The sequence below is a fragment of the Pyxicephalus adspersus genome, chromosome 3 (assembly GCF_032062135.1).
Source record: "Pyxicephalus adspersus chromosome 3, UCB_Pads_2.0, whole genome shotgun sequence".
Taxonomy (NCBI): Eukaryota; Metazoa; Chordata; class Amphibia; order Anura; family Pyxicephalidae; genus Pyxicephalus; species Pyxicephalus adspersus.
The window spans coordinates 22,112,951-22,136,510 of record NC_092860.1 but is presented as its reverse complement, the minus strand read 5'-3'; the positions used below and the strand labels follow the sequence as shown (position 1 = coordinate 22,136,510).

The window sequence follows — 23,560 nt, the reverse complement described above, 5'->3', positions numbered from 1 at the left end:
AGTTCACTAATAATCAATATTACGTTTCATTTATTAATCAACAAGCATCAACTTCAGTTATGTAGTTGACGATCTTCTAACCTGCATTTGACCTCGTCTGTCCTAAAGTTGAACGCATTCTATTCTTCATAAGTCTTGTTCAAGCTGCTTTGCATTCCAAAAGACCTATTAATATTATTGCACAGTATGTATATAGCACCTACATAATATGCAGCGCTGTACAAAGTCCATAGTCATGTCCCTAGCGGTCATAGTCATTGCCATGTCATTACCACAGTCTAAGGACAATTTTTAGAAGGAAGCCAATTAACCTCACTGCATGTTTTTGAAATGTGAGAGGAAACCCACGCAAACACAGGGAGAACTTGAAAACTTCATGCAGATAGTGTCCTGGCTGAGATTCGGACCTGGGACCTAGCGCTGCAAAGGCCAGAGCGCTAAACTCTGAAACACCGTGCTGCCACAGAAACCATTTTGACAATAACAAGACAATTACATTTATATTGATGCAGTACAAGGCAGGTTAGAATCAGTCATTCCTCTGTTGTCAGCGTGCAGGGTTCCATTAGGTTCTGGGGTGACCAAAGAGTCATATAATGCAGGAGAGCCCCCAAATCTTTTCGATAGAGAGAAATAGAGAATAAAACTTTTGAAGAGAGGTTTTGTTAGTAACTTGGGGTAATATGTTGGCGCTATATAAATCCTGTTTAATAATAATAATAATAATAATACTTACCAATATGTTTAGTAAAAGTACTCAGGTCAGACACTTCAAAGACATAGTGTATTAACAGTTTGATTGGTACAAAAAGAATCTTGTTGCCCTATAAAACTAACGTATTTACCTATCTCCAAACAGATAAAAAAATACAAACAGGCTTAGTCTTAGTATTAGTCTAAATATTATATTATTCTAAATTGTTAAAGATTGTTTTTTTACCAAATAATTTTATGTGATTCAGGTTAATTACCATAGAATCATACTTATATTACATATTACAAGCACAGATAAACACATTCACTTTAACTTGGGGTCACAGGAGAATGAAAAGGTGAGTATGTCATTTTGGTTACTGGAGACATTTGGATATGTGATTTTAAACCTATTATTTTCTATGCTGCCTAATTTATTGTAAATTCTAATGCACCGTATACAAGAAAGTATGCCAAAAGAACTGTTTGCTTTTCTCTCATTTTTTCTCTCTAATTTTTTTCTCTGTTTAAAATGCCTTTCATATGAAACACCTTAGCAAAACTAATTGTGCAGCTAATGAAGGAATAATGAATGTACATGGTGTTATACAAATGTATTATATATAAACTCCTTATACTTTAGGGGTTATTGTACCTTGATCCATCACAACTAGTTATTACTATAGTGCACTTCCATGGGAAATGGGTAATAGTAAGAAAACAATAAATGGTAGTGATAGTGGTGGTGAAGGGGTATTTGCTTCGCTGATATTCCATTTCTTGTATACAGCGGGGATTAAAACCAGACTAACTGCCTAAAATGTAATCTGTAACTCTCTAAAGATGGCTGTAGACATTGATAGGAACATGATCTGGATGATTTCCACGCTACCCAGCTATCGATGAGCAGCTCATCGAGAATATAGAGGTCAGCAGGCTGCAGCTTATTCTGCATTGCACCAACCTATCCCAAGGACTGTATAATAAAAAGAGCGGATGTGCTAAGAGTCACTTGGCTGTTATGATCAATGTTTCTGATCTCTGGTCTGCATTTATATTTACTGTATTTTGGTTCAGTTCTGCCCACAATTACCCTAATTTATAAACAGCTGTGTCCAAAATAAATATATATTTTATTGATAGTGTTTAATATTGTTTGACATTTTTTTAATATTTCAATTATTCCCATAGGAAAGTCTAAACGTGTGAAACCTCTTCAAGGATCTCAGAAATCGCTTCTTACGAGTGATGTCAGTGTGCCACCCACCCGCCCCCAAAGTGCCAAGTCAATTGTTTCATATAGAAAACCAGTATTAGATGCCCAGATAACCAGCCTCACATGAAACCCAACTTCTGCCATCCTTCACTGGGCATTGTGTTGTTTTTAGTAAAGTTTATTTATTGTACTGTTTGTCTGAGTGTTGTTTGAAATAGCAGCCATTTACTAAGTGGTGAATTGATAATAACAGGGCATTTTTCTCAAGGTAACCCTAAACTGCCAGCATGGGCAAAAGTTCCTTCATACCTGTAGGCACCTTAGAATCACTAGAAATGCCTTTCGACCTACAGCAGCCTCCTGCATTTTCTTACAATAGTAAAACCTTTCCCCTCCCACACATTTCAATTGGCCTATCACTTAGATGTGCTGCCACACTTGCCAATAGAAATGCTCATGTGGGAGAATGGGGTGAGCCAAGCCTCAACATAACCAAGAAGTGCTTTATAGCAATTATGTGAATTTAGCTAAAAGTTCAGGAACTTCAGGCTGCTATAGTGGAGGCTCCTCTAGCAGTTATCAGTTTTTGAACATGAGTATTCTCCTTGAGTACCTAAAAACTTGAGGAATGGCTGTAACCTATAAATACAGGTGGTCCTTGAGTTAAGGACATCCAACATACAGACCACTCCTAGATACGAACGGGGCTTCCCTGCTTGTACGTGTGGAGGACAGAGGCTTGCAATTTGCATGACTTGCAGACAAAATCTTTTGCTGTTCTGCAAGCTCTTGTAACTCTTTAATGACCAAGACAAACTCTGCAGTTGTTTCTTTTTGCATATCAAAGCATGGCTTGTTCCAGAAGTAAATGAATGTCTAGGCTCCATAAAGTTTTTTTTGCTTTGTTTGTGATTAACTCACAGTGAGGATCTTATACAGTAACTGACACCACACTGCTTAATAATATGCTGAGACAAACATCTGTCCTAATTGCATGTACTAAAATAATTTACCTGTTCTGACTTATTCAACTTAAGAACAAACCTAAAGTCCCTATCTCATATGTAACCTGAGGACTACCTGTAATGGCTACAGTCCACATGGATCATTAGCTCTGAAATAATAGCCTGGTATCTGCTGTGAAACAGTTTTATTTTGGGTTTGGATAGCAAAAAGACTTCACCCTTTAACCAAATACATGCTTACTTCGTAGCACAGGGTGATTTCTCATTATACAATTAATATGCTACATATTGCACATACTCTTATTTTTTGAAAATCAAAGACTATGTGCTGAAGATCAACAACAAGCATTAGAAGATAAAATTCAGCTATTAAAAATGAAAGAGAAATATCCCTAAAACACTTTAGATCTTTAAATGAACTTCAGAAAAAGAATCATTGAAGAGAAAATGAATGTGCCCTTAATAAGGACCTCTTCTTATGTATAGAATATGAGAGGATTCTTTTATATCCCTGTAGCCATCACATGTCTTTATTAGGAGGTCACAGAATGATTTTTTTACACTTAGCTTCTAGTTTGTTCATCTGCAAACTAACAGATTCTCTGTAATTTATGTGGCATAAAAAGAATATACTTAGCGTTCATCTTGCACCCTCAGCTCATAGCTGTGACTTGTTAAACAAGTGCACATTTCTCTAGGGGTTATAGGTATTCTTGTCATTCCATGTGAGCAGGATAAGCATTTAGGATTGGTCAGCGGATGCCATATTTTGTGGAGCCAGTGGACATACTGCAGATTGAAATAGTGGGGAAACAAGTGAAAGTTAAATTCACACTGCTTGATTAAAGTCACCTCTTTAGCACCCCAGCTTTGTAACCTCCATCTTTCTCATCGGCATTCAACACTTCTAGGATTGGAGAATATCTGTGCCCTTTGCCATGTGTCATATTTGTATCCTATGACTTTAAGTCACTACTTTATCATGCAAGTGGTCAGAGGATGGGACAGTAGGGGACATGGGCATCCAACTTTTATGGAAGCGTCCAAGTCTGATGAAGGCTACATCATTGGAATGAAGGGAGGTAAGAAGCACAAACTGCCAGAGAGGTGTGTATGCCAACTATTGTATTGCATGGAACAGGACTTATACTTTTTGCGACTGGCATTGGCTGCTTTTAAAAATCTTAAGTCAAATCAACACGTTCACCTAAATGCTGTTCTACCCACATGGACATATCTTCCTTTTCACAGCCAATCAGTAGCACTGTCATATTGTAGGAGAGGGAGTAAGTCACATGCTTCTCATTTTTAGAACTTCCAGGTATTTCATATTGCTCTTGGAGACCAAACAAGTAGTTGGCAGCCATAGAGGTGAGTATGTGCAGTTGGGCAGAGCAGCAGTTAAATAATAGTTTGCCCTAAGTGAGAAAATGCCAGGTTTCCATTGCAAAATATGGCCATGTATAATTCATATTGAATCCATGCAGTCCTGAAACTCCTATGTAGGTTATGTTGTCAATATGCTGGGCATCTCTCCATCTTGAATGCAACAGGAACTCTTCCAGAAGGCTCAGAGCTGTCATTCTAGTGACATTCTGATCCCATTCCATCACTTGTGATGTTGGCAATCAAGCAAAGGTGCAGATGTGTTTGCAAGAATACAACATGGTTTTAAGAAAACAGCAAGATGTATTAATAATTTAGACAGAAAAGTCTGATTTTTTTCTCCCCTTTTAAAACTTCAAATGTAATGTTTTACGGAAACTGGATTTATTAAACTTCCAATACATTTTGCTTCAGGAATGTCCGATATTTGTGATCTTTTGCCATGTCATACTTAAAGTACTTTTTTGCCTAAATATGAATAGTTACCCAGGAATTTAAAAAGGTGTGTGATACTTCCCCCACCTCCGAGATTGTAAGCTCTTTGGGGCAGGGTCCTCTCATCCTCCTGTGTCATTGTCTGTCATTTGCTATATAAATCCTGTTATTATTATTATTATTATTAATAATAACTATTACATTAGTACACTATATGGCCAAAAGTTTGTGGACACGACTATCATACTTAAATAAGCTTTGTTTGACATCCCATTCTAAACTATAAACGTTATTATATAGCCACCAATTCTGTAGCTATAGCAACTTTGCATAAGATTTTGGATCGTGTCTGTGCCTATTCAGACAGAGAAGCTATTGTAAGGTCAGGTACTGATGTTGGATAGATGGCTTTGTGCATTCCAAATCATGCTAAGTGTGATCAGTAGGGTTTAAGGCTATGTGCAAGTCACTCAAGTTCCTCCACACCAAACAGGTCAAACCATGTGTGTGTATAGATCTGATTTTATGCGCAGGCGCACAGCCATGCTGAAACAGAAAATGGCCTTTTCCAAACTGGTACCACAAAGTTGGAAATACACATGCTGCAGCATTAATATTACTATTTACTGGAAACACCTGAACTTTGGAGATGTGCCCACTTACATTTGGCTATAAGGTATAGATGTGGTGGTTAGGAGTCCACAAATGTTTGGCTTTCTAATGCGTAAAATATTATTATAACACAGTATTTATATAGCGCTGACATATTATGCAGAGCTATACAAGGTCCATAGTCATGTCACTAGCTGTCCCTTAAGGGACTCACAATCCAATGTCCCTACCATAGTCGTATGTTATTATTACAGTCTAAGGACAATTTTGGGGAAATGCAAATAACCTAGCCGCATGATTTTGGAATGTGGGAGGAAATCGGAGAACCTGAAAGAAACCCACGCAGACACGGGGAGAACTTGCAAACTCCATGCAGATAATGTCCTGGCCGATATTCGAACCTGGAACCCAGCACTGTAAAGCCCAGAATGCTAACCACTGAGCCACCATTAGTTGAAATTATGGATCTGCTTTCTGAGTGTTTTTATCATGTGGTCCTTTATCATGTGATTTACTTCACTGATCAGAAGCGATCAACATAACTCCACCACAGATGGATGATGCAGATAGAGCTCATGGAATCAATTGAAAGGAGAGTTGCATTTTCATATCTACTTTCACCAAAAGAATGGAAACAACAGCTTAGTAAATCTTTATTTTAGTTTAATATATTATGTACAGTACATTTCTACTTTACTCCTTCAAAATAAATTACGTTTTTAAATTAATATTTGCATATACACAGCAATCAAAGAACATAACTGAAGATTAGTGCATGCTTAATATAGCAGAATGCAGCACAGTCCAGTCTGCTACAATTCAGATGTGCAAGACAGAATGGTTATACAATGGTCTTTCAGATGAGATCTAAGGGCGACTACAAGCTTTCCTGCCAGAGGAGTATGCCATATGCTAGCCAGAAAGGCCAACACAATTATATTAAATATTATTTGCAAAAATGTCTCCTAGATGCTGTACAAACACCCAGCATCCCAGGCTGCAATTATTGATCCATAGCTGCCTCCTGCAGTATGTCATTTTTGCCACAAGATGTCAGTCCTCTAGGTTAAATGCCACACAGCATCATTCAACCTGGATGACTAAGGACATGGGCCAACCCCCTGAACCCCACAGTGCACCTAACTCCTTATTAATGAATGCACAGAGCTGAGCTAAAGTCATTGTGTTAGTGATACTCTCTGCATCATTGAAAACCATCACCCACTGCTGGGAAAAATCAGTAGAGGACACATCGTGTCATGTGACTGGTCTGAATACATCTGGAAAAGGTAAGTATATAAAAGAAACAGTGTTGGGGTCTCCAGAAAAGCTGGGGTGATGGTGCCAGAGCCTAAAGTTCTTCTTTATGAAGCTATGGGGCCTCACTGGCAGGAAAACTATCCCCAGAAATGTTACAGGACCAGTGTCTTTGGAAGATCTGGCTTCTAGCTAGGAAGCTATAAAGGAATGACAAAAACTTGTTTCATTGTTGATGACGTTTTACTGGTTTTTCTTTTGATCAGGTGGAAAGTAAGGAGGTGGTGGAGGAAAATCCTATAAAAAAAAAGAAAATATGGATTACACTATGGTGTACACCTATACTAAGGTCTAGGTATTAGCAACCCCTAACAAACTATTTATCATTATATAAAATATCAAATAGCTTGTGCCTTTTATTTTACCTTTTATTACTTAAGATGTACTACCTAAAATTTTCCATAACTTATTTGTTGAATGGTGCAAAACATACAGTCCTGCAGTTGATCAACCATAAATATAAAAGATAGAAGGTTGGAATTATGGATCTGCTTTCCAAGTGTTTGTATCATGTGGTTTTCTCTTATGTAATTTACACATGCAGATATTTATTTCATTGATCCCAAGCAATCAATCAACAAAACTCCACCACAAATGGATGATGCAGAAGAGCTCACTAAATCAACTGTAAAGAGATTTTCCAGTTTGTGATTCGTATTTGATTCAATCAGATAAATCAAATCAAACACCTAACTGAATGATGATACGGATAGGTGTTTGACCACCCCTAGGCTACGAGCACACGTGCAATATTTGCACATTTTCAACAACAAAAGACTGCATTAACGAGCGCAGTACATACAGCTCTGTTCTGCTCCTATAGAGTGGGGGGGGGGAGAGAACGACAGAGCGGACCGACAGGCGGCGAGCGCTGTACACACACCAGATTCTTGTCCGATATCAGCCCTGATGTGTTTAGTAGATGAGACTCATCTGACGTGTGTACATAGCCTTACACCAATGATCATTGCCACTTTACAATTCTTACCATTGGCATGCAAACATTGGGAGGGTTGGTACTGCTGTATCCACTAGCTGCTGCCTCTGCAGCCTTGGCCTCAGCTGTAGGAAAAAGAAAAGCATAAATGTGTAAAAATGTTTTAAGCAAGTTTGAAATTAACAGACCAGGTAGGATTCTGACATTTTCAGGAGCAGGTCAGCAATGGCATTCTAAATTTCTATCATGACAGCTTTACTTTGCTACTGTTAGTCAGGATAATTAGGATTAAAAATAGAGACCAAAACACATGACTTGACAGAATCTTCTAGCAGCTGCAGGAAGAACAAGACACATCAAAGGTTCAGGAGACAAATATACATTTTCTCAAAAAATCCAGTTAACAAAGATCACAAGCCTGCGTGTTTCATGGTTAATAAGTTCTCCTTCATCAGGGTTGCAATTTCTGGTATTTTTGTCTTAAAGGTTAATACTGGGATAAATTAAATAAACAGTTTATATTAAACTGGGCTTTTAAAAACAGTAAAGAGAGAGGATAGAGAGCAGGCTTTTAGAGCAGAAAGTTATTTGTGAGAACAAATACTTATAAAATCTACTTTATTCATCCATTTTTTGTCATATGAAGAAAAAATAATGTAAAAAAGTCTGTGTATCACACATAGGTTTGCAAAGCTAGTACATTCCTCCTAAGCTGAGCATTCATATACACATAAACATTCCTAAATACGTTACACTTTCTTTTTAAACTGAGCAACATATAACAGGGGTCAAGATGGATGTTGATTTCTTTTGCCCGACGTGTTTCACCCATAGGGGCTTCCTCAGGGATGATATATAGTACAGATAAATAAGTATCATATACTCATATATTTATATCTGTACTATATATCGTTATAGTACCCTGATCTCTAAAAATCCCCAGAGGAATCCCCTATTGGTGAAATGTGTTGTGCAAAAGAAATCAACCCTGTTGTATGTGGGTTAGTTTAGGAAAGAAAGTGTAACTTATTGTGGAAATTTTATGTTTTATAGGAATACTCAGCTTGGAAATTGTACTAGCTTAGCAGACCTTTGTGTGATACACAGACTTTTTTCTTTTTATGACAAAAAATGATGAATAAAGTAGATTTTAAAAGTGTTTGTTCTCACAAATAACTTTCTCCTCTAAAAGCCTGCTCTATATCCTCTCTCTTTACTGTTTGTACTTTACCATAGGCTTTGCAGTCAAACCTGATCCCTATAGTAAATAACCTTACTCGCATACTTTATATATAAAAAAAATTCAAGGATAACAGGAATAGTTAATTTAAAAAGTGGCAATCAAATTGTATTTCCCATGATTGAAATATGCTATTGATGTTGTAAAGTTTGGCCTTGTTTGTTAAAAAAAAAAAAATCAATAAAAAATACTTAAAAAAACAAAAACAAAAAAGTGGCAATCAAATAAAAGTTTACCACTTTGTTCCCTGCACTTTTATCTGGTCACCACCCAGTACCCATTGACTTGCACTACAACCATAGTGCAACAGTACCGGCCTCTAGTGGCTATGTGCTGCCTCTACATCAATCAGAGTGTTTTAAATCAAAGTGGTGAAGGGTAAATGGCCATAACTAAGTGGCAATCAGACCGGTTTTTAGAGTTAGGAAGGCTACTAAAGTCATGCTGGGAGGCACAACAGATCTGCGTTGAGGAGTGAACGATTTGAGTGCTTCTCTTAAATTGTTCATTGGTTTCGACAAAGCTAGTACAGGTAGTCCTCAGGACATCCGCCTCCTAGATACAAACAGGTCTTCCCCTGCTCGTTCTGTGCAGGACAGAGGCTGGATGGGGAAGGGGGTTTTGCACGACTTGCAGATGATATTTTTTGCTAAACACAGCATTGTGGATGATCTTGAGGACTGAACAATTTCTGCAGCCTCTTGACACTTTTTAATGACCAAGACAAACTCTGCAGTTGTTTCTTTTTGCATATCAAAGCACAGCTTGCTCCATAAGTTAATGGATGTCTAGGCTCCATAAAGTTTCAGTGTGGATTTTATACAGTAACTGACACCACACTGCCTAATAATAATATGTTGAGACAAATATCTGTCCTAATTGCATTTATTAAAATAATGTACCTGTTCCAACTAACACAAAAAAGAACAAACCAATAGTCCTCAGTGTTCTCCCCAGAAATTTTTTTCAGCCGGGTGGTAGGAAGCTGTAGCCGGGTGGTAAAAAAGGGGGTGTGGCAAAACACGGCAAATTTAGGTGAAGGGTAAATGGCCATAACTAAGTGGCAATCAGACCGGTTTTTAGAGTTAGGAAGGCTACTAAAGTCATGCTGGGAGGCACAACAGATCTGAGTTGAGGAGTGAACGATTTGAGTGCTTCTCTTGAATTGTTCATTGGTTTCGACAAAGCTAGTACAGGTAGTCCTCAGGTTAAGGACATCTGCCTCCTAGATACGAATAGGTCTTCCCCTGCTCGTTCTGTGCAGGACAGAGGCTGGATGGGGGAAGGGGGTGGTTTTGCATGACTTGCAGATGATATTTTTTTGCTAAACACAGCATTGTGGATGATCTTAAGGACTGAACAATTTCTGCAGCCTCTTGAAACTCTTTAATGACCAAGACAAACTCTGCAGTTGTTTCTTTTTGCATATCAAAGCACAGCTTGCTCCAGAAGTTAATGAAAGTCTAGACTCCATAGAGTTTCAGTGTGGATTTTATACAGTACCTGACACCACCTGTTCCAACTTACATACAAAAAAGAACAAACCAATAGTCCTGATCTCGTATGTAACTCCAGGACTACCTGTAGTAAGTTAAACCGAATGTAAATATATATATATGGTCGTAGTGTTCTCCATGTGATCTATTCTTATGAACGTACATACATGTGATCTAGGGGAAAATAAACATACAACTGTTCTTGTCTTCACTGGCTGTAACATCTTACCTGCTGGAGTAGAAGGCAAGTCAGGAGCAGAAGCTGAAGGGGACTGCATGGGTCCTGGGTAAGGAGGAGGAGGTGGGTGCATGTAAGCCAATGGGCTTTCTTGCATTGGAGGTCCTGGATAAAATTCTACAAGATAATTTAAGCAAACAAAGAAATGAAAACACACAGCAATTATCCAAATGAACATTTATGAATTGTATTGTACAATGGCGGACAACCCTAGAATCGCATAATACCTTTTATTGGTTTACAACATTCTTAACCATAAAGCAGACCAATTCCAGGTTAAACCTTATATAAATTATACATTATTATTGGTTTTATTGTTTGGTGCCACACGTTGGAAACTGGCGAGGAAATACAGAAGTTAGAACGTAATAAATTAACTCACAAACTTAATTGAAAAGAAGTCAGGGGCCCTGCAGACATCCTCTGCATGTACACTGTGCCCACCATGACCAGTGATGGACCCTACAGATCGTGAGTTTAGGGATGGTGGGATTGGCTTCTAATGCAGCAATTATACAGGTGACTGCCTGGACCTAAATCTAGCATATAAAAATCTGGTCTCATTTTCCTAAAGTATATGAAAATTGTTAAAATGTCCAGTAAGTATCAAAACTGTAGCAAGTCATAGAGGAAAAATAAATACTCACCACTAGGTGGTGGTGGAAACTGGTACCCAGCGGCAGGAGGGGGAGGATAGATTCCATTGGCTGCTGGAGGCGGGTAAGCATATCCACCATTGGGCATATATGGAAATCCACTTGCTGGAGGTCCTCCTCGTGAAGCTGCACAGCATAGAATAATGATTAGAAATTGCACCATTACCTGGATAGATGTTCGTCAATAACACAGGAGAGTACACCCTAAAGGGTGACAAAAGTTTTGTGAGGGCCTACGACAACAAGGATCTTCTTTACCATCTTCATCCCCAAAACCTTAGACGCTATAGTTTCTGTATCTTGAAATGATGAAGTCTAAGACAGCTGTATGGCATCTTAATAGCTCTATAATTGTAGCTCTATTTATGAAATGAATTATTTATTCTAAATGCACAGTTGGCTGCTTTGGCATTAGGCAGTCAGATGAATGCTTTTTCATACTAAGCTCATATAGTACCTGTTCGTTATATTAAAGAGATTAAGTTTCTAAGGTAAAACTTGTAATGTGCTGGTAATTTTCCAGCACAGCTCCCGTCTTTCTCCCTTTTCTGAGATTATCTAATCACTGACTAAGTTGCCCCTACTGCTCTATAAAATCTTTTATGGGGTATATGTGCTGAGATCACACCCATGATGGAGTCTCTGCTTTGAACGTATACAAAAGGAAGTTTTTTTTACAGGTAGATAACAGGCATAAAGTACATTACATGCACATACACTGCCTGACAAACAAAGGACACCTGGGTGGCTTCCATAGGTCAGGTTTAGGTTCAGCAGTGGTACGTACCCAAAAAACGAGGTCAGATGAGGTAAATTTAGGAAAGAGTCGTTCAGAGGGCCAGAAACATCATTTTCACACATGGATTGGCCCACACAAATGCCACTTACCATCCAAAGCTGGAGGAGCACATACCTCACAATCATCCTCCCATATGATAGCACTGGTGCCTGGGAACTGGGCACTTAGATACCCAATGGCTGTCACAGAAGGTAGGGGGAAAATCCTTGTCACAAATTGGAGTTTGCATGGGGCTTATTTGCTTTTGCCTTGGGAAAACAGAGTGGCAGAGAACAGATGAGGATGGCCAACTGTTACTGGGGTTGGCATTAAGATGAACCCGCTGCTTTGCCCTAAAATGCCATGTGAGTCTACTCCAGAGGGAATTCTACTACATAAAATCTGTTCTTCACATATTTACATTGAGAAGCCTTCAGCATTCAATCTTCATTGTGTTCAGGAAACTTAAGTCAATGAGCCTGATTAATTAAAGCTCTCCAAGGCTGGAGAGGATACACTTTCATCGGTGAAGCTGGTTGATCCAGCAAACCTGGAATGGATTTCTCAACAGTCATTTGCTATTTGTTTTTTTAATCATGGAGCAGATTCATTCCAGGTTTGCGGTCACCCAGCTTCACTAACAAAAGTGTATTCTGTCCAGCCTTGGAGAGGTTTAATAAATCAGGTCCAATAACTCAATCCCTTTCTGCCAGTGAAGCTGCCCTCCCTCCTCCTCTGGCTGATTACACAATGCTCAGACTGCCAAGCAATGTACACAGCAGCACCAGTCTGCAAGAAGACAATCAGAGGAGGGTACTTTTATAGTTTTTATGGGATCAAAGGGAATCATGAGATCATTGGATAGGTGCCAATCAAACCACAAAACAAAGAATGTACAGAACGATATCCCCCAACAAAGCAAAATCTAAACTAAACAAACACAGACATCATTTTATGTACACTTGTATTACTAATCCTAAAAGCAAATGTCACCTCTATCAGTAGAAGTGATTTAACTTAGCACTTCAGGCGAACTGGACAGGTCTAATAACACTGCTTGGGATTTTAGCACCGCACAAGCAGAGCGCAGAGGGAGTTGCGACCCCATTTGATTTCCAGCAGATCACTTGGTATTGTTCTTTACTTGAAGTGTCAGTGTTCTCCCCAGCCTATTTTAGCCGGGTGCACCACCCCAGCACTTTTCAGTATTGGCCCGGCTATTTTGGGGTGGTTACTGAAGAGTTGGGTCACAATACAGGGGCTGCCACTCGCCTACAATTTCCTCCCACCTGAAACCAAACACTGAGTGTTTTACCAAAACATGAAAAATGTGCACAGAAAGATGTACTGTTGTTTTTTTTAATGCCCATGCATTCTCTTTATTAAAACCTGCTTACCTTGTGAGGCCACTTGTAACATAAACTGTCCGAATTCAATGGCTCCCCCAGCTGGAAAACTGAGCTTAAATGTGGCATTTCCTTCCCAGCCACCTGTGGATGAAGAATCAAAGTACAGGATGTAGCTATTTACTTACTTTAATGGTTGAAATATTAGAATTATGAATGTGGTGCTTACCACTAGGTTCTGCTTTCACAGTGCCTTTAATAAAGTTAGCCCCAAAAACCGGTTGTTTGATTTCACAATCCTTCATCAAGTAGAAGGGCATCATAAATGACTGCATTGGATCCTTTCCTTTGGATATAAAAATCACCTGCAGGTTTGAAAGATCCAATCATCGTTTTAAAAAGCAGAGATAATTTTGTATCCTAAATGCAATGTATTACTTCTGTATTAAAATGAGTTTCAGTCTCCAGAAATCGTTAGCTCAATGCCCAATGATAGCTTCATAGTTCAGATCCTGACTGTTGATTTACAGGGGTATTAGAAGTGATAGGAGGTCTAAAACAGCCTTTCCTGACCTTTTTAACTTGAAATGACGTTCTTAAAGGTCTTAGGAAACCCCTTCTATAATGACTTTATCTACAGCTCATAGTACTTTAGCATAGTAGTCAGTAGGAAGAATGCCTCTTGCATTGCTGGCTGGACAGAGGAACGTGACCCAAAAAGGTCATTGGCATCACTTAAACTGACCTGAGACATCCAGATTGCTCATTTCTTAGGGCAGTGGTCCCCAACCCCTGGGCCGCCGACCGGTGACGGTCTGTGGCTGGTGAGTTAGGGGCCGCAAATGACAGGAGCTCCTGACAGCCCTCCGTACACTGATCTAAAGCTAGTGACAGTGTGATAGCAGGAGCGCAGAGAATGGCAGAGCAATGTGTGTAAGGCTTACACTTCTCCACCATTCCCAGCAGCTCTGCCACCTGACAGCACCCCAGCTCTCTTACACTTCTCAGCTAGTGTGCTGACAGCAGGGGGAGCTACTGAGAATAGCAGAGTAGTGTTAAGCTACGTACACACGGCAGATTTTTATCGCCCGATAATCGGCATCGGCCAAATATCGGGCGAAAATCTGCCGTGTGTACAGTCGGTGTCGTCCATCATCCGAACGACCGACCTGCCGGATCCACGGACGATGGACGACAACCGATCCTAATGAAAGGGAAGGGGGAGAGCGCGCAGCAGGGTGCCGCTCCGTCACTCCCCCCCTCCCCTCTCCATAGAGCATGAACGGTGCTGTATGTACAGCACCGTTCATGCATCGTGCAGTCCCTTGTCGTTGGAAAGGATCGTGAAAGATCCTTTCCAACGACAAAAATTGCAAGTGTGTACGCAGCTTAAGCTGTACATATACCAGGCAAAATTTTATTCTGTTACCGGGCCCTGCTGTCAGAAAGGTTGGGGACCACTGGCTTAAGGGACCCCTAGTAACCTCTATGGGAAACCTGGTTGGGAAACTCTGCTCTAGATTCTTCAAAAGGATTATGAAGGTACAAAGCTATCGTTCTGTAAAACTCAACGTGATCACCAGCAAAGCATTGCGCCTTTAGATCTGCATTTGGTTGATACATTTGATAGAACAAGCAATTCCATCATCACTATATTACATCAACCTCATCATTTCCATTCTGATTGTGTTCTAATTGTGAGAGGAAACCATTGGATCTTACCCTGTATGGGGTTAGCAATATCGTTCCTTTCTTAGTCCCCCGAAAAGCATCCGGAGTGCTGGCCATGTCACTAAATGTAAGCTCCACATGGTCATAGGACATCAAAACACTGGAAAAAAAAGTGTGATATTATAAAGATGCCAATTAGATTGGGGTAACCTATGTAATAGGGAATTATGAGAAATCAGAACACGTCTTTCCATAAAAATATCCAATTCTTATCACTCACTAAAGTTTTACTTTTTTTTTGACACTACCTATTCTGGTCATTGAAGAGGGGTCCAAATGCACATCACATGCAGAATAAACAACGCCCATGGTCACCTCTAGGGATGCCACAGATTCTCCAGCCACCATAGCTCTTTAGGAGAGTGAAGATTGGCTATGTGGGGGTCAGGACAGGTAGGTAAAATTTTTTTCTTTTCATTGTTTTTTTTTTTTCTTGGCCAGCCAATACAGGATGGATTCTGATTGATTGTGGTGAGTTGATGACATTATAAAATAATCAGTAATTATTATATTACAGGGCTTAAATTACAGGGATATGATGAATGGAAGTGGTGAGTCACATGACCTTTATTCCTGTATCAATAGGGATGGACCTTGTACACAATACTGGGTGCATGGGTGCTGTGTGCCCTGTCATTTGATAGGATCTGTATAATTAAGAAGTCTCTTATCTTGGAAAACCTATCATCAATCTACCATACCTGATCAATCACAATCTACTCCATGGCAAAGCCCTTCCAGCTTTCTAGTGTGCATAACTACGGTATGTAAAATGTAGCTGTTTACATTCCTCTGATTTTTGACATGTCATGTACACTTCTAGAGCTGGAAGGCATGAGGAGAGATCAGTCATGTGACATGGCAGCTGTCAGACTTCACATCATCTCTCACAGTTGCCCCTGGGAAAGCAATACTCTGAGCCACCACTAGAGGTCACCATAAATAAAACTTTCCCATTTCCCGTACTATAAGAAGACCTGGCAGCACCTTTTCTATGAATGAAGCCTGCAACCACTAATTGTAGGCTTCATTCATAAAAGGAAAAATGTATTAAGGTGCACAGCTATTGCTAACCATAACCTGAATTGCTAATTAGCCGGCTACCGTGGGGATGTATTAGCATACTACTAATAATTCTTTTTTCATAACCCGCTCAATGCATGCTTGATCCTAAGATCTGACTTCACTTGTTGCAAACTTGTTACAAATTAGTGATGCAGAAATGACTGACACCAGAAAGAGCCGGGCAAATAGCATGTTTAGGAGGAGGTCAGTAAAGATATATAATCCCTATTTAATGTACAGCGCTGCGTAATATGTTAGCGCTATATAAATCCTGTTTAATAATATTAATAATAATAATGTGGAAATAGAAATTAGCATATGCTTTGCTTTCCAGGTAAATCTAGAAATCCCAGTCACAAACCCATGCTATACTTCATACATGCTGTTCTACATGACTGCACCATTAGGTTCAATGGGATAAAAACAATTTCCTGATTGGCCAGTCATGCCTGTCAATCTAGCATAGCCCCGCCCCCGATTACATAATTCGATGTCAGAAGTCTCTGCTGTCAATGTGCGCGGTCAGGGTGACTAGCCTAGCCCGGTGCCCGTACAGGACGCCCGCTCACCTCTCACAGTTATTAATGACGACACCTCCGCCATCAGAATGGTTTCTGTTCAGCGCCATATTTCCTAGTCTGAGGGATTCTCCTTTCCGCACACAGGAACTGCGAGACTGATAAAGTCTCACAGCAACCAGCCAGCCACGCCCCCTGACATCCTCCGCGTGCGCTGATTGGTTGGTGATTGCAGCAGCAAGAGGTGCAGTGTAACTTGTGCCCAGTCAGCCTATCAATGATTAATAGGGCTGAGGCGGCCTCTGGGTGACCCGAACAGGGTGAGCCCATACCAGAGAGAAAAAGCCCGACCTATCCATAGGTGACAACACTGAATTTTCTGCAGCGCTGTCACCTATAACAGCAGTGTCTCTCAATACTGTGGTAACCTGTGGTTACTCCTGAGGTTGCCAGGGGTTCAGCAATGAAAAATGTTTGCTTTTCAGTCATTTTACTGATACAATTGTGTTTACGGCTTTCTGTAAGGGGAAAATTCTTCCTACTGGCCAGCACACTAATGTACTATAATTTTAAGGGGTTCCCTGAAGACCTGAAAGTTATTTTAAATGTTCACAAAGGCGCACAACAAATCATGTGACCATGCGCGTGATCGTTTATAAAAAGCGCCAACGTGTGTGTGATCATTCCTGGTCCAATGATAGAAGATGATTGATAAATGCCAGAGATAATCCGATGTTCTCAAAAAATTACCAACCCTGTCCTGATGTCTGGGGCTAAAATCTCATCTTGCTCCTTAACCCCTTCTAGGATGGCACAAAGCTCAGCCCCTTCCTCTAAGTGCCAAACTATAAAATGGAACTTTCATCAATAAAAAACAAAGTGAAAAGGCGTCGATCCCTTCAAGTGCAGTCAGTTCTGTTCTGTCCCGTCTTCCTTCCTCTTTCTGGTGCCGCCATCATCTTCTTTTTGCTTCTTCCAGGTTCTTCTGACATCACCCAATCTTGCTCTGCGCAGGCACGAGATCAGGTGACACGCAAACATGCGCAGAAGGAGCAGGCTGCACCCTCCTGTTATAGGTGAAGTATGAATATTAGGCTGCGGGTTTTCCATTTAATCTTTACCATCGAGGCAGTAAAAATGATAGGGTGGGGGGTCCTCCTACACATAAAACTATTCTCTGTAGTTTACAAACCAAGCTGAACAAATCCCACTCACTAAAGCATTACAAAAAATGTTTCTAGGACAAGAATCCTTGGGTTAACTCACATTCTTATCTATATCCAGTCCATTACTGGGAGTTTCAACCTTCAAGTGAATACATGAGGTGATGTTTCTTGATGTTCCAGTTTTTATTATTGTGACAATGTCATGAATGCAGCAGTGGACATGTCGTAGTAAAGTTATTATTGGTTTTAATATTAACCACTGAAAGGAGAACATGGCTGGAGAAAGAGGAGGATGTTTGGCAATGGTGGAGCTACTGCAAATCAAGGGCAACTTGCTTATGAAAATGCTGTTAAATGAGGATTCAGGTATCAGGTATTTAATATTATTGTTATTATTATTAATAATATTACACAGGATTTATATAGCGCCGCCATATTAGGCAGCGCTGTATTAATATTCTTTTGTTGCTCTAATGCAGTGTTTCCCATCCAGATTTCCAGAGCTTGCTAGAGGTTCCTTAAGCAATGAGCAATTTGTTCCTCCCAGGTCTAGTGATTATTTTGGCTATCTGTAAGGGGCAATTTTAATAAGCAGTGTAAAGTTGTCATGTGCTTCAATGATGTATTATTAAATACAAAGTATCAGTAATCTGCCATTTATATTTGCTTGGAGTTTATCAAGTAAATACAGAAAAAGAACTTTAGTTTTATATAAGGAACTTTATTGCTGAATGTTTAACATAAAAACGTATCCCGATTTTGTGTCATCACTGATGAAGAGTCCTTTGGTTTAATCATCTGGCCAAAAATGAAAGTCACTGGAGGGAAATGATTGTCTCTCATTCTGCGACACATTTTCGGCCAAATGATTACAAGCCTGCCCACCACGACAAGGTAGACTCTTTAGGGCAGGACCTACTCTAATCTACACTGCACTACCCTACATGATGCTAGTCATCCTTTCTAATGTTGTATGCGTGTTTATTAGACCTCATCTAATATCTAGGTGTGTGTGTGTTTTAACCCCCCTAGCGGTAATCCTGAGTGCGACTCGGGGTGGCTTTCACTTGCAAAAAGCGATAATCCCCAGTCACACTCAAGGTCGCTTTTAAATAAAAAAAAAAAAACCTGCGTACTTTGTTCTGTCGCTGTCCCCTGGCGTCCTGCTGGTCCCCGTAGGACCTGGGGCCACGTCTTCCTCCTCTGATCTCCAGCCGCGAAGTACAGAGACGAGATCTCAGTGACGACAGTAAATGCGTCGGTGCGGGCGGGAGGTGCGGCGGGAAATTCAAATAATTTTGTATTTGATTCAGTACAAAAGAGCTGTATTGTAACTCAATAATTGTATTGAGTCCAATACAAAGAAATATTCATATAATATATATTTATATAATTATAACATATATATATTATATATGCTACTATACAGTTACATTACATGTTTAAATATTTTTTTTTTGTGTTTTGTTATTTAAAGTGTATTAATAAATTTAATAAATATCAGTGAGTTATGGCTAAGAATTACAGCCTACAGTAAAAAATACTTTTCTATGCAAAAAATTGTACTGCATTTTGCATGGAGATTTTTAGGGAATTAGACCGCTAGGGAGTTTAATGTAAGTGTGTATTCCTTTGTGTTTCTATATATGAATGGTGTCGGTGTGCTTTGATGTGTGTATATATGTGTACATTTGTTTATGTGTATACATATGTCATCTACTCTATGCTCATTTTTCTTGTCTGTGTCCATCTAGCACTAGCATACATATCTATTATGATTGAAAATTATTGGTTATTTAAAAATTGTATATTACTCCATTATTTACTATTAGTTACCTTGCATGTTCCAGCGTTATTCAATATAAAATCCCACACATGTGGCCCCCAAATATTTGTCCTTAAACCCTGCGGAATGAATTCAGGAGTACATAATACCTTTTACACATTCTTTGAAAGTGGTAAATCTGCTCTAGAAGTAAAATGTCAACACAATAGTGAAAACATTCTATATTACTTCTTTTTAACTAGCTGTTACTGGGATACAGTTTAAGGTCCTGCAGTATGTTTATCAAAATAATAATTACATTAGACTACCAAAAATAAAAATGAAAAACACTTTTCTAAGCTTGGCGCCTTTTTGGATAGGAAATGGGTGCATGTGTGTTCCTCTACTAGCTATGTATGGCCCTCTGGAATGTGGCTTGCAAAAATAACAAAAAGTGAGTAGCTCCTTCCCTCTGGCAAAAGCAGATTAACCCCTCTAGCGATAATCCCGAGTGTGACTCGGGGGTTGATTTTACATGCTAAAAGCGGTAATCCCGAGTCACACTCGGGGTCGCTTAAAACTTAATAAACCCCACTTACTTTGCTCCATTGGCGTTGCCCAGAGTCCTGCTGGTCCCCCCAGGTCCTCAGGTGGCGTCCTCCCTGTTCGATCTTCTCCCGGCGACTGCAGAGACGTTCTCTGGGGTTTGACGGGAGGTTCGGCGGGAAATTCAAATAATTTTGTATTGGATTCAATACAAAATAGCTGTATTGAGTCCAATACAAATAAATCTTGATATAATATATATATAATTATATTATATATATATATATATATTATACATGCTACTGTACAGGTTGGAATCAAAGGAAAAGAATGCTGATCAATTTCTGCTAGTCAAAGGAGAGCCACATACCCTGATTGTAATATCAATCAAAATATAATAGGGAGGAGAGCAAGAGCTAGGGTATTTGTTTGTTGTGGCAATATATTTAGTTATAATGTACACTGTTGTTCCTTGAATTGAGGAACTTGAATACAACAAAAAAATACAAATAAAAATACAAAGAGTTTTACAAACAATATATCATATGTACAGTATAAACCACCCTATTCTGTTCCAAGATATGAAGGTGGTTTTTGATCTCTAATCTAGACAAAATATTGCTGCTAATGTTAGTAAAAGAGAGGTGCAGTTGGGTCCCAAGGCGTTTCGCCCTTTGGCTTCCTCAGGGGACTATTGAGAACAGAAATATATCTAAATATAAAGATAAATCAAAATTACAACTCTGCATCTACATGTGATAAATGGCAGGTTATACATAGACGCTAACAAAAAGGCATCTACTTACATTTAAGGTAATACTGTACAAATTCAATGGGGGACGGCTGAATCAGTGTATCCCTAAAGTTCAACATGCATTATTCTCTGAAATATAAATTAATAGTAGGTATAGGTGTATAAATAAATTTGGTAATTTGAGAATTTGATGTATGAAATTACACACCATGAGGTCTGGCTGTAATATATAACGGAAACAGTGCAAGGGGGAATTGTTTGAATCAGCTATCTAGTGTCTAAAAAATAAGTAAATGATGTTTACTTGTTGTTAATCTGTCACGTGTCCAAGATTTTTTCTTAATGGGTATGAACAAGGGGTGTAGTTGTACTCACAATTAGTCCAAACGTTGCGGAATTGGGGAGTTTCAAATGTTATATCAAGATGTCATTGACAATCTAGCGATGACTAACTTTATAAAGTAATATATATATATATATGTGTGTGTATGTGTACCACTCTGCAAAGACATGTGAACGAACGAATGTTATCAAATATATTTTAATATAACTTTAATAGTGTGTAATGTATGGATTCAGATTGATGTTTATTATGAGAATCCTGTATTTCATCTCACCCTTATATATAATATATAATATTATAATATATATATAATATATATATATATATATATATATATATATATACTTTATATTAATGGTGGATGTATGTAGATTTATGTTTTTTTTCAGTGGAATTGTTTTGTATACCTTTTATTAGCAGGAATGGTGAGGCTTTCTGTTTATTCCACTAGAGGGAGACTTAAGAGGTAATCTTTTTTAAACTGGGTCCACATGAACGATTTTAAAAACGCATATAAACGTTCCTACCACGTTTATATGTGTTTTTTTTTATGCACTTTTACAAGCGTTTTAAAGCTTAACTTTAAAACGCTAAAAAACTGTTATAAACGCCTATGATGCGTTTTACCACGAACATGAATTTGCCGCAAATTTACATAAGCTTTTATAAAAGGTTTACTTTTAACCCTTTCAGGGAATGAGTACAGGGTTACATAAAACCCCTTACTCATTCCCTGAAAGGGTTCAAATGTGTAAAGAAATTAGACAAGGCTTTAATGTTAAATTGTTTTAATAAATGTGTGTGTTTGTGTAATTAAACTTTTTTTTTTACAGGTAATCTCAATGACAGGATGATTTCCAGGGCTGCAATGAGCACAGCCCTGGAAATCCTCCTGACAGTAAGGGATCGCAGGGCACTAGGGGTTAAATGGTATTACGTTTCTCAGCCATTCAGCACTAGACATGAATAGGGAGACTTGTGCCCATTCATCTTTAGTGCTCTGTGATTGGCTGAGAAATAGGAAACCCTGATGACATCTCAAGCATCATTAGGATTTCCCTTTCCTCAGCCAACCAGGGAGCAGAGCATTCAGCGGAGCTTTACTATGCTGACAGCTCCGCTCCCCTGATCACTCCTGCAGCCCTAGAGGAGCTGTGACATGTAATACACATACAGAACACATGTCACAGCTCCTCTAGGGCTGCGGGAGTGATCAAAATGTTCTATCATTTTAATTAACATACCAGGCTTTGTGGTTTGCGGTTTCCAATTTTTGACCATGCATACGCCTTTCCTGGACTGCAGGTTTTCAAATCTCCCCAACACACAGTCTTCACCATTGTACCCAGAGTTGGGTCATAAACTCCCCTTTTGTACCTATGGTAAAAGGTCTTGTATCTTTACTCCTGTTGTTTTGTGCTGCATCCCATGCCTTTGAAACATGTTTATTTTGTCACACACACACACACACACACACGATATTGTTTACATTATATTTTTTATTCTGAGTAAACAGTAGAGAATGTGTGTCTGGAAATCCCAGTACCGAAATACACAAACCCAGTTCATCCGGCCCCAACATTTATGGGCTAGATCACTAGGATCACATTTCCACCCTATTCACCAGTTAGCATTTTGGCCTTTCCAGTGCTGGGTCCCAGGTTCGAATCTCAACCAGGACACTTATCTGCATGGAGATTCCAGGTTCTCCCCGTGTTTGTGTGCGTTTCCTCCGAGTACCCTGGTTTCCTTCCACATTCCAAAAACATAGTCAGGTTAATTAGCTTCCCCCTGAAAATTGCCCTTAAACTGTATAAAGACATATGAGTGAGGTAGGGACATTAGATTGTGAGCTCCTTTGGGGTACAGTTAGTGACATGACTATGAACTGTAAAGTGCTATCTATTATGCTGGTGCTATATAAATACTGTGTAATAACTGTGTCTGGATTATTTCATGCATTGTCCTTAATACATTGCTCAGTGCATGGTCTTTGGATGTTACAGATGTGAGTACTAAAAACGTGTTATGGTTGCTTAGATCTGGGAATACATGGGGAACCCACAGTATGTGTATTATACATTGTTTGCTAAGATGTATTTTGGTGTTATTTTTTTTAGCTGGCTTGATTTTTTTATTTTTTTATTTTGATTGTTGCTTTTTCTGTTGTTCAGTTATGACTGCCATTCTATACAGGTTAGTGAAGTTGTCATCAATAATGGTTAGTATTTTCAGGGCCAATTAGTGGAATAAATACCGTATTTTTCGGACTATAAGACGCACTTTTTCTTCCCCAAAACTGGGGGGGAAAAGTGGGTGCGTCTTATACACCGAATACATGTTAAATATACCGGTAA

General features: G+C 39.2%; 1 protein-coding gene across 1 annotated transcript; it reads right to left on the bottom strand.

The window, feature by feature from the left end:
• Nucleotides 1–5,947: 5,947 nt before the first annotated feature.
• WBP2 (WW domain binding protein 2) lies at nt 5,948–16,824 on the bottom strand. The gene is made up of 8 exons (XM_072403862.1): nt 16,681–16,824; nt 15,038–15,146; nt 13,545–13,680; nt 13,367–13,459; nt 11,183–11,317; nt 10,527–10,652; nt 7,613–7,686; nt 5,948–6,861 (listed from the first exon to the last, which is right to left on the bottom strand). The coding sequence occupies exons 1-8, from the start codon at nt 16,737–16,739 to the stop codon at nt 6,808–6,810; spliced, it is 786 nt and encodes a 261-aa protein (XP_072259963.1). The 5' UTR covers nt 16,740–16,824; the 3' UTR covers nt 5,948–6,807.
• Nucleotides 16,825–23,560: the final 6,736 nt, after the last annotated feature.

What these genes read in the sequence shown, in the direction of transcription:
- WBP2 (XM_072403862.1), bottom strand. Translation starts at nt 16,739, where the DNA reads ATGGCGCTGAACAGAAACCATTCTGATGGCGGAGGTGTCGTCATTAAT. An exon ending in GTTACAAGTGGCCTCACAAG is followed by an intron (nt 11,318 to 13,366) that starts GTAAGCAGGTTT and finishes TATGCTGTGCAG; the next exon opens with CTTCACGAGGAGGACCTCCA. An exon ending in CTTGCCTTCTACTCCAGCAG is followed by an intron (nt 7,687 to 10,526) that starts GTAAGATGTTAC and finishes TTTTTCCTACAG; the next exon opens with CTGAGGCCAAGGCTGCAGAG.